At 35.4% G+C, this 12009-nt stretch overlaps 1 protein-coding gene and 1 non-coding gene across 2 annotated transcripts; one reads left to right on the forward strand and one right to left on the reverse strand.

The window, feature by feature from the left end:
• Window positions 1-1686: 1686 nt before the first annotated feature.
• On the reverse strand, window positions 1687-1759 carry TRNAK-CUU (transfer RNA lysine (anticodon CUU)). Its single transcript has one exon. It is a non-coding gene; the product is annotated as a tRNA-Lys (tRNA).
• A 3601-nt stretch (window positions 1760-5360) lies between these two features.
• Window positions 5361-11473, forward strand: LOC145670691 (uncharacterized). The gene is made up of 3 exons (XM_081739478.1): window positions 5361-5941; window positions 9477-10986; window positions 11460-11473. The coding sequence occupies exons 2-3, from the start codon at window positions 9732-9734 to the stop codon at window positions 11471-11473; spliced, it is 1269 nt and encodes a 422-aa protein (XP_081595604.1). The 5' UTR covers window positions 5361-5941; window positions 9477-9731.
• The last annotated feature ends 536 nt before the right edge of the window (window positions 11474-12009 follow it).

The raw sequence follows: 12009 nt of genomic DNA on the forward strand, positions 1-12009 counted from the left end.
GCCTGGCAAAAATAATATATTTTTTCGTGTATATAGATAAATATTTCAAGAATTAAAAGTGTGAGATTCCGCCAAATTCAAAAGGGTTGAGAAGTAAGATTTCATAAATTGTTTCAATTCAAATAAAAGTCCTTCTTCAGTTTGCTTTTTTAAAAAAAGAAAAAAAAACTTTTTCTATCTCCATAACTATTTGAAAAAAAAATTCTAGAGAGGGAACATTTTCTTTTTCACAGGGGGGGGATAATTTTTGACAGCGGGGAAATCCCTCACCTGTCAATTCCCACACTGGCCACAACTAAGGGACTGGCTTTAAACACTGACAACAATTAAAATAATTGTTATCTGTATACTTTGTTGATTGATTGATTTTTAATTAATTAATAATTTATTTATTTATTTATTTATTATTTTTTGCTTGAGGGAACCATGATTATAATTGAAGTTTGTTGTTGCATTTTTGTTTATTTTATGATGATGAAAAAGGTTTTATAACAATTTTGGTTCATTTTGGTACTAAGCACTGTACCGTATTGAAGACATTGTCAATAACATTGAACGTGTAGGGTCTGCTTTAAGACAAATGGTTTCTCAATATGGATGCAGGAATATATATACTGTATATGTAGTCAATCTCCGCCTTTCTTTCTCTGATAACAAGAAAGAATGACGTTTGCTACAATTTCCCGTTTCAATACTGTTCCTTTTAGAAGGAAATCGGAACTAGATAGCGAGGAATGGCTTTTGCCATGGATCCAACATCCCAATAATAGGTTCCATCTCGGTGTTTCCTCTCTACTAACACCGGAAGTGGTAAAAATACTACTTCCGGTTTTAATATTGATTCCAACAGAGCAAAAACTGTACGACATCACACGAGAAACATTTTTTTTTTTTTTTTATGAATTCAATGTTTCAAATGGAGGTTCTATTTCCAACCTTATCTCTTTATTGAGATCGGAAGTGATAGATTCCCAACATCCGGCTTCGATATTGAATTACGATTGTTTAGAAGTCCATCCTAGTTTCACAACTTAAAAAAGCCATTAAAAAATGGACATACACGTTTATCCTTATCCATTACCTACTATAGCATGTTTTCCATCACTAGTGGAGTCAAAATAACATCGCACAGGAATACGGTGTCAAAAAAAAAAAAAAAAAAAAAAAATCAGTATATGAAGCGTCCATTCAATCAATTAATAGCATTTAGTTTGCTTTACGGATACTAGTAACATTCTGAAAATCGTAAAATGTTTTGAGAGAAAGCTGATTGTGGCTGTCGACAAATAAGTCTTAGCATCCGGCAAAAGAAGTACCAAATTGGTTTTGTGGAAGTACATGCCGTGATGCCATGCAGTAAAATATCAAGTTGACCCCTCCCCCCCCCCAAAAGAAAAGAAAGGACCAACATACATTTACATGATCCTGAGACTAAGAAATGTCATGCTTTATAAACTGAGCTAGCAGGCTTAATAGACTCTAGCTCAGGGATGCGAATAAGCAACAAAATTTTACTACCCAAGAAAAAAACTACTAGCTCACATTCCACAATAGAAATCATTTACTTACCTTTGAAATAAATAATACTAATATTAAATACTTGCCCGTAGTGTTATTTGCATCCCTCTTCTAGTTATATGATCTATACAAAAAGTCTCTCTACCATAAATAAGAAAAAAAACGAAGCGCCCAGCGTGGGGCTCGAACCCACGACCCTGAGATTAAGAGTCTCATGCTCTACCGACTGAGCTAGCCGGGCTTAAGACTCTTGATTAATACTTTCTATTGAAATAATGCCTTTTACATAAAGGAAGAAATGAAAATGAAATGCCCAGCGTGCAGCTCAAACCCTCGACCCTGTGATTAAAAGTTTCATGCTCTACCGACCAAGCTAGCCGGGCATACTACAATTAAGCCACCTGGCTTCTTGAGCTCAAAATCTGATGGATAAAGAAAGGAATACTTCTGAAAGGAGATATATGTTGTTTTCTTTTCTAACGAAGGACGGACATAAGAAGACAAATTGTCTCCACGTAAATAAATGTGCTATTCCAGTATACGGAAACAACATTTTTAATCTTTTCAGAAGAAATATCTAATATAGTTTCAAAAGAGGAATACGTATATAAGTAACCAAAATATATATGAAGATCTTACCTGTGACACCCTTAATAATGTTATAAAGCGTAATTCAAAGTGTTCGCTTGTAGGCTCGTAATAGTCCTTAAGGAAGCCATGATGAACTAAGTTTGCTTCTCAATGCAGTGTGTTAAGTCATTACCTGTAACCCTAGGTGCATTTAAAACATGTTTGGTGATAAAAGCACAACAACACACTGTTTTTTCCCACTATTTTAGTTCACTCACATATACTTACCATCGTTGACGCGCCTGCTCGCTAGAACGCGTTTCCATGCTACCCGATCGACCCACCAGCTTCGCCATACTCTTCCGCGGATTAGATACATTTCTTTCCTTCTTTTTAGTAACCACCTAGCACAAGTCGGTCGGTTTTTTGGTGCTGTCGTTTTTATGGTATATATGTGAACGCTGTATTTATGCCGAGAACGGTTAAGCCCTCCTAAAAATAGTCTACACCCATGAATGCAACTCTACCCACAAGAAATTATTTAATTGATAAGGTAACAGGAGTGCATTTTCTAAAAAAGAAGTACAATATAACATGAATTCACGCTTGTTTTAGTGAACTAGAGTAGTACGGAAACAAATGTTATTTACAAATATTGAGTTACAAATAGAATTAGACAGATATAAACGAGAATCGCAAAATACATTAGAAAACATTTACGCCATAGAACATTATAAACAGTACAAAAAGCTTAATTTTAAGCCATAAATGAAACACAAATAAAGTTCATTTCGATTTCTTGACAAGCCATAGCTTGCTTTCGGAGCTGGGGTGGAGACAAGACTTTTATTTCCCGTGAGCATTTCGCCTTTGGCCAATAATGGTTGAATTAATGCCTGCGAGCCAATTATGGCTGACAATGGTCCGATAACATTAGACGGCCGTTTGCTCATGAAGACTTTTCTACAATATCGGCGCTTATAGTGGGGATGCAGTCAGCACTATCCTTTGCTCCTTTCCTGTATGTGAAATACGATAAAACAAACATGAAACGTCACAAGAGAACCTCAACGACCATCTTGAAAGCCGACATATTTTTAAATGGGAGACATAAAAAATCTGATATATTTTCTGGTAGTATATACTCTCAGAAAGACATCACTGTATAATTATTCTTTCTAAGTAATTCACAACGTAATTGTAGTCATTTTTTTATTCTTCACGATAACATAAACACAACTTTATGTACTAGGTAATAGATATTCTTGTTACGAGTGTGCCCAGCCAAGTGAACTTTGTGGCGGACAAACACAGGGTTGCCAAATAAAAATAGTCAAAATAAGAGACGGGTTGATGAGTTTCAATAAGTATTACGGGAAAGGTTTCGATGAACATGATCTAGTGGTAGAAAATGATCCAGGCATGAAATAAATAAAAAGAGTAATCATTTAGTCGGAAAGAAATACAAAAGTATGAACTAATATAAATAGTTATTATAAGAAAAATAGATAAATCTTACTTTTAAAACATTGGATTTAGGTTACTTAAACTTTCTTATCGTTCTTCACGTAGAAATCGTACTTCACGCTTGACTTTACTGTACTTATAATCTTTTTCAAATTCGGATTTTTCTTTATTCTGTCGAAAAACTCATTGCAACTTAAAGCCAAAGAGATTATTGCTATTATAAGTTCAAGTTTCATCAACTGGGCAGAACACCTATTTCTTGTGTCAGTCCATTTCAATTTCATATGCGAGAAAACTCTTTCCACAAATGAATTTGACAGTGGGATGCTTAGAAAATAGGAGACGACCTTAAATAAATTTGGCACCTCAGAGCTTTTCTGCAATAACATTTGCCATTTACTGTCCACAGTTATGACGACTCACTAAAAATTGTAGGCTTTAAAGTCGTTGTCTGAGCTAAATTTGTCATTTGGGCAAAATACGGGACTTTTGCCGTCCCGTACCGAAGCTACCGGGACGCAGGGCAAAATCATAAAATAAGAGACTGTCCCTTAAAATACGGGACATTTGAGAACCCTGGACAAACACCATGTCCGTGGGTTCTCGGGATTTTCCCGTTCCCTCAGACTTTCTTCATTCCACCATTTCATTCATTTCTTATCACCACCGTCTTCTTTAGCCTAGCCGGCATATCTAATTGTGGGACGTAAAACTTAAAGATTTCATTTCATTTCAATGACCACTTAAGTTCTCATATATTCTGCCATGTTTGCTTCCTCTTCAATATCTCATGCACAAGCTTTGATTTCGTACTTTTTTTTCATGGTTCCAAGCAGTGGCGTATGCAAGACTTCGTCAAGGGGGGAGGTAATTTCAATTTTTTAAGTTCATATATTTTAAGGTGTTTGTATACATATCTGAATATAATAAAAGTTTATTTTTATGTAATATCTTGTTCAAGAAAGAGGATGTAAACCCCTATATCCCTTTGCGTACGCCACTGGTCACTGTTTTATTGAACATTTTCCCAGTTTTGTACTATTTTTCTGTTGACATTTTTCTTTCTTTTTCTCGAAAAGTTTATCCAAGAACTATAACTAAAATACTGTAACTGTACACATGTTACGGCAATATCTAGTTTAGAAATAGCGCTTATTACAGAGCATATGTGATCAAACAGATTATCTGATTCAGGTAACTACAACTGATAGTGTATGCCTGAGTGAAAGTAGATGTCCCCGCGTATAGAAGGCCGAGTCAGCAAAAAATTATCTTGTTTTCCTAGAATTCGGTGTCATTTCCTGGAATTGGGAGGCAAGTTTCGACAAGCCTTTGGTTGCTATGTTCATAGCCTTTTACGGGTAGTACAGAAGCGCGTGGGAAAATTTTGGTTTATTTGAACCCCCGTTACCCCCTACTCCTCCTGGAAAGCCAAAGAGCATAAGTGATTTAGCCCCTTGATCCTATTCCCACGAGATGACTGTAGAATATGAACTGAAAACATGATATTCAAATGATCGAAGCTTCTCAGCAGATTGTATGAAATTGGTCTTAGTTGCTAAGGTAAAGATTATATGTCATGATTTTTTTTAAAAGCGTGAGATGAGAAACATTATATGAGTCTCAGAACGAAACACATACTCATGCAAAATCGTGTTGCTTAGCCCCCCTTGGCCCTATTCCCACAAAGTGTCTGTAGAAGACGTGATAGTCAAATGATCAAAACTTCTCACGAAATTGACTTAGTTGCTAAGGTAAATATTGTATTTCACAATTTTTTTTTAAAGACATGAGACATGAAACCAGATATAAGTCTCATAACGAAACACATACCTATACACTCCTTTCCCCCACACCTCCTGCGAATGGATTCCATTGATTGAGCAAATTCTAATAATGGAAACTTCTCATAGCATATCATATTGTTTAAAACGTAGGGTGTGAAGTGTGTTATATGAATGTTCACATGATGATATCTGCTATGCTAAGTAAATCGATATCACTTCCTGTTTAGTTGTTATGTTCATAGCCTTTGAGAACATCATGTTGCTAGAAACAAGATGAAACATGCCTTTTAGGGTTACCATCAGCTATAGGTTCATGAAAAAACACGCCTTTTCTAGTCGCCTTGTATTGGTTAGCTAATTTGAATTCCCAAGCCCCGCCCCCCTCCCGCAAAGACTCTTGAACGTCTACCGGATCTTCATCAGAGTCCTTTCAGTTACCACGATTGAAACCTACCAATTGATTGTGTTTTCAGCTTAAACTGTAGTGAGTGTTTTGTGCTTTAAGTTCTTAGGATTAAATCCTATCAATTGATTGTGTTTTCAACCTAAAACTGAAGTGTATGTGTGTTTTGTGATACCGCTCGTTCTTATTAAAATAGGTAAGTAAAATATATATGTTCTTTCTTCATTTAGTTATAAAGGCAGTTGAAAGAACAAGTGTATTTATTCAAAGTTCCGTTCATGTTCTAACATTTAAAAAAAAACACACAGACACATATGTGAATGTCTGTTTTGTTAGTCTCTTTCTTCCTCTGTTTTGTTAGTACATTGAACTTCATCTTAAAATGGTTTAGTTTCAAGAACAACAGATAAGATACCATTGTCAAATGTTTTGATGATACGTACTACAACGAGATAACAAGACTGTCCTAGTTAAAAACACATAAGCGAACTTCTATGATGCTTCTAAGAAAAATGATAAGATGGAATTCTTGAATGTTTTCTGGTTCGCATTGCAATTGTCGCAAGAAGTGTCTGTAGACTTGGTATTTTAATTTTGATAATATGATGTATACGTCTGTCTTTCTGTTTGTAAATGAAATCTTTTAAACAATGAAGAGATTTACGTCCAACAATAAAGCCAACAAGGTCTGTCTGTCTTTCTATGTCGGCTATGCTAATGGAGGCGATGGTGATGAGTTGAGTTGATTTTAGTTCAGCGTCCCTTTCAACAGCAAGGCTATATGAGACGTGGACCTACTGATTATCGTGGAATCTGAACCACTAAGTTTTACGTCTTACAGTTATGACGGTTATGCTAATGCAGGCGGTGATGATGAGTTGTTGAGTTGAGTTGATTTTAGTTTAGCGTCCCTTTCAGCAGCGAGGCTATATGAGACGTGGACCTACTGATTAACGTGGAATCCGAAACACATGAGCTCCCGCCTGGACGGTGGTGATGAGAATTGAATGAATGAAATGTTGCATTAAATTCACGTACACGGTGTTTGTCCACCGAGTTTTTACGTCCTACGGTTACGTCTACAAGGCTAATGAAGGAGAGGTGATAATGAAAAAATGAATGAAATGATGTAATGAAGAAAGTGGAAGGAAACTGATGAACTCCGAAGGGAAATCCACGCATACGATGTTTGTCCACCACAATGTTCATAGGGCACGAACTGGGATCGAATCAGGGACCCAAGCACTTGAGGTGAACGCTCTACCACTGAGCCATCGTGCCCTCTGGAACGTAAAAATGAAATGATAAGGACGGTTTTCGGGGGACAGTCAATAGCATCTTTTCGTTAAGTTGTAAAGGAAGCAGGGAATTTGTGGTCGCTAAAATTAATGACAAGTATATAGAAAAAAAGACGTGATTTGAACACGGGACCTCATGCACCAGAGGTAAATACTCTACCACTGAGGCACTGAAGTTAATTTCATAATTTTCTAATGTTAATAAGAGTGAAATCTAACGTTAAATACACATACATAAGTCAACGAACTGAGAGAGTTTCTGTATCTGCAATGTCTACTTGCAAAGAGCAGAAAAATAAGATAACAGAACATGTTTTGTATTTCAATGTTGTTCTCCAACTGTCACGTCAACATTATCTTAGGTCATGATTTCAGACAACACGAAGCGAAGATATGTATGTGTGTATGTGTTTTAGGTAATATTAAAAGAGTGTTTGAGATCTAAAACTTGACAAAACTAGTGTTGCTTATTCATCTCGGATGACGTTACCTATGTACACATGATGTTGATTGATTTTTGAGTTTAACGTTCCGTTCAGCAGCGAGGCTATATGCACCACAAAGTTCACACGGCGAGAGTTAGGATTGAACCAGGGACCCCAATCACAGAAGGTGAACGCTTTACCACTGATCCACAGCACCCCCCCCCCCACGATTTCAACATGGGGCACAAATCTTCAAGTTAAAACAATTGTCTATTCTCAAATAAGAGAACATTTCTCCATTTCTTTAAGTTGATCTAGGAAGTTGAACTTTATACAGTTTTCTCCATATTATAGTCTAAGCTGTATGTGATATTACTTTAAAAGGACGAAAGTAGTTAAAATATTCCCTATTATTATCATCAATTTCTTTTAAAATGCTCAGAATCCCGTCATAGAATTCGTATACTATGTACACAGGCGTGCATTAAGAAATTTTTTGTTGGGAGAGGTCCAAGCTTTGGGCGACGGGACTCAAACACTACAAGCCTCTGTGTAGTATTGAACGCGTATTATTTTGCACTCGAAAAGACAATAAGTACTTGTAAAATACTGTCATCTATATTGTCATAGCGTCCCTTTCAGCAGCGAGGCTATATGAGACGTGGACACTAAATCACCAAGGTCCCCTATCGCATCACAAGTGAACGCTTTACCATAGATTCACAGAGTCCCCTAGTACTTGTAAAAATACTTTCATCTATATTGTCATAGCGTCCCTTTCAGCAGCGAGGCTATATGAGACGTGAACACTAAATCACCAAGGTCCCCTATCGCATCACAAGTGAACGCTTTACCATTGATTCACCGAGTCCCCTTAGATCAAAGTACAGTACTCATGTAATAATATTATCTAACATAAAGTTCAGTTGTCGAGGGGCTCCCTGTGGGGGTAATATTCATACACGTAAAATATTTTAAAATAAACAATATTAGTACCGATTCCATAGTTTTCGAAGGTGCTGTATTCAATAAAGACACTTTGAAAATAGTAACATGACATCTAAGTGGTAAAAAAAAGTGGTGAGCTCACGGGGTCTCCCTAGGGGGGGTAATATTCATACACATAAAATATTTTAAAATAAACAATATTAGTACCGATTCCATAGTTTTCGAAGGTGTTGTATTCAATAAAGACACTTTGAAAATAGTAACATGACATCTAAGGGGTAAAAAAAAGTGGTGAGCTCACGGGGGTGATATTCATACACGTAAAATAATTTAAAATAAACAGTATTAGTAACGATTCCATAGTTTTCGAAGGTGTTGTATTCAATAAAGACACTTTGAAATCAGTAACGTGACATCTAAGGGGTAAAAAGTGTTGAGCTCCCGGGGGTGATATTCATACACGTAAAATAAACAACATTAGTATCGATTCTATAGTTTTCGAAGGTGTTGTATTCAATAAAGTCACTTTGAAATCAGTAACATAACATCTAAGGGGTAAAAAGTTGTGGGCTCCCAGGGGTTGGTATTCTTACACGTAAAAAGGGGAGCATATGAATAAGACAAGTAAGACATAAGTAGAAACGGTTTTCCGGGGGAAAGTCAATAGCATCTTTTCGTTAAGTTGTAAAGAAGATAACATTGAATTTGTGGTCGCTAAAATTAATGACAGTATAAAAGAAAGACATGTAGAGAGGAGGAGGAGGAGGAAATATGGATTTCGCGTTCACTAAAATTAACGATAAAATTCTAAAACAGAATAAGTATAAAAGGCCGTGTAATCTACATATCTTCATTAGTCAATACATTTGAAAGAGATTGTGAGCATACATTTGTTTCACTCTTCATCCCGTGGAATAGGAAGAAAAGTTAAAAATATTTAAAAGGTATGATGAGAGATTATTTCATTGACATTATAAAGTTCTGGCTTATATAGTATATATTTATATATCTAATATATATTGATTTATAAGTAACAAAATTCATTTCTTTTTTATTTTAGGTTGCATACAAATAAAGATAAGTGTAATCCTTTTCCCTATTCCCGTTGATATTATTATTATTATTCCTTTTTAATTACTTATATATATCACATTTTACTTACTCGTATATTCTTTTAAACGCTTATATACCCTTTCAAAATATTTATATACATATATATATTCCATTTAAATAAGATTTATATATCCTATTATATACTATTACATATACCATTTACATATATTGCATTACGTATATATACATCTGAGGAAGAAAAATGGCAAAAGAGAGTACGCAAGATTTACTGAAGGAGATAACGGTCTTCATTAATGACATTGAAGAAGAAGAAGAAGAGGTAATGGACGTAAATAACGAAACGCAAGTTCTTTTAAGTGAAATAAATGCCATAATCGGGATAGAAGAAGAAGAAGAAGAAGAAGAAGAAGAAGACGCAAAAGAAGAAATGGAAATAGATCATCATGAAAAAATGCAAGAAGAAGAAGACGGAGAAGAACAAATGAAAATAGAAGAAAGAATAGAAGAAGCAGCAACAGCAACAGCATCAGCAACAGAAGAAGAAGAAGAAGAAAGAGAAACTATTGAAATTCAAATTCCAGTAGAAAAAGAAGAAGAATATGATGAAGAAGAACTATTACAAATATTGAACAGTGCTAGCAATAGAGCGATAACAGAAGAAGCATCAGGCCGTATTAAAGAAATTATAAAGTGGTTACAAGAAGGAACAGAAGAAGACGTCGAAGAAAGGAGAAATGAAGAAGAGCTGCTAAATCTCACGTTTTCCCAAATAATAGGAGAGGATTACAATAAGGAAGAGATGAAGATAGAAGAAGAAGATGATAAGTTTTACACGAATGAACTAGAAAATTGGATTAACAATTTGTTTCCCGATCCCAGAAAAGAAGAAGAAGAAGTAATATATCCCTCAATTATGGAAATATTAGCAGAGGCTAGTGTAGAACACGAAGAAATGGAAGTCGATTTAGACGACATAGAAAAAAGAATGGACGAATTGCTAGTCGTATTTCAAGCACAACGAAATTCAAATATACAAGTAGGATTCGGAAATAACAACCGTAATGATGGACACAATAGATTTCATATAATAGAAGAACGAAGAAGACAATACAGAAGATACAATATGGAGGGTAGAATGCTACGATTCCGTCTAGCCCCCGTACGTGCAGATGAAAACCCTTTTACGGCAATTGAAGCAAGTCTACGGGCACTAATAGATTATTTACTACGTAATGTGGACCAGCATGATTACGTAGGAATAACAATCACAAACGAGAGAGAAGGACATCATCCATTTTGGTTGTCATTCAGAGAAGCAAGAAATCTCTCAGCAGAAGTTCTATGGACAAGCTATGAGAAAGTACTGCAAAGTAATGCGGCTTTTCTTATAAATGAAGATTGCATCGTTAATTTTCATCATGTACGTATGCCGAGAGGACAAGGTCCTTTGAAACAACATATTTTGAATACTGAAGAATATGTAAAGGCAAAACGTGGTATTATCACAATTAAGAATAAAGACACAAGATGTTTAGCACATGCAATCGTCGTTGCCATAGGACTGAAAAAATACAAGGGAAGAAATCAAACTGAATATAATAGATATGTAAAAACTCAAAGTAAATATATAATAGAAAAAGAAGCAGAAGAACTGTGTGAAGCTGCCGATGTAGATCTTAGTCATGGTGGTGGAATTCCTGAAATTCGTAAATTTCAGGAATATTTAAAGGATTATAAAATCACAGTGTATAGGGGCTTTTCAGGAAGTGATGTCATGTTTGAAGCACCACCAAGTGATAACGAGAGAACTGCTTTAAATTTACTGTTTATAGATAACCACTTCAACGTCATTGAAAGCTTGACATCATGTTTTAGCTGTAAATTTTATTGCGAAAGTTGTCATAAGAAATATGAAAAAAAGCATGAACATTTGAAACATTGTACAGCTGTATGTTTTCGTTGTCATCAGAAGCCACCATGTGATTTTAAAGAACCCCATATTACATGCATTGATTGTAATCGAGAATTTTATGGCCAGTCATGCTATGACTATCACAAGTCAGCGCCGTATCAAAATGGAAAGCCTTTATGTTCCATTGTGAAATGTTGTGCCCAGTGTTTGAAAATTTATGTAATGAAAGAAAAACGTTCTCACGTATGTGGAGAAACATATTGCAACATTTGCTATGCTATTGTACCACCCAATCATGAATGTTACATGAAAGTGAATGAAAGAAGAAAATCGAAAAAAGCCAATGAAAAAATCATCGTGGAGAGGAAATCTATGATTCTGTTTTATGATATTGAATGCACACAAGATACGAAAATAGAAGATGAGGACGCAAACATATATGAACACATACCTAATGTCTTGATTAGTCAACATGTATGTTACCAGTGTTATGAAGATAACAACATCAAGAATGATTGTGTCATTTGTGGAAAGCGAGAAAATATTTTTGACGGAGAAAATGTAATAGAAGATTTTCTAAAACATCTTCAACAACGTCGACCAAACA

This window comes from Thermobia domestica, chromosome 14, assembly GCF_964235325.1.
Source record: "Thermobia domestica chromosome 14, izTheDome1.hap1.1, whole genome shotgun sequence".
Taxonomy (NCBI): Eukaryota; Metazoa; Arthropoda; class Insecta; order Zygentoma; family Lepismatidae; genus Thermobia; species Thermobia domestica.

What these genes read in the sequence shown, in the direction of transcription:
- LOC145670691 (XM_081739478.1), top strand. Translation starts at nt 9,732, where the DNA reads ATGGCAAAAGAGAGTACGCAAGATTTACTGAAGGAGATAACGGTCTTC.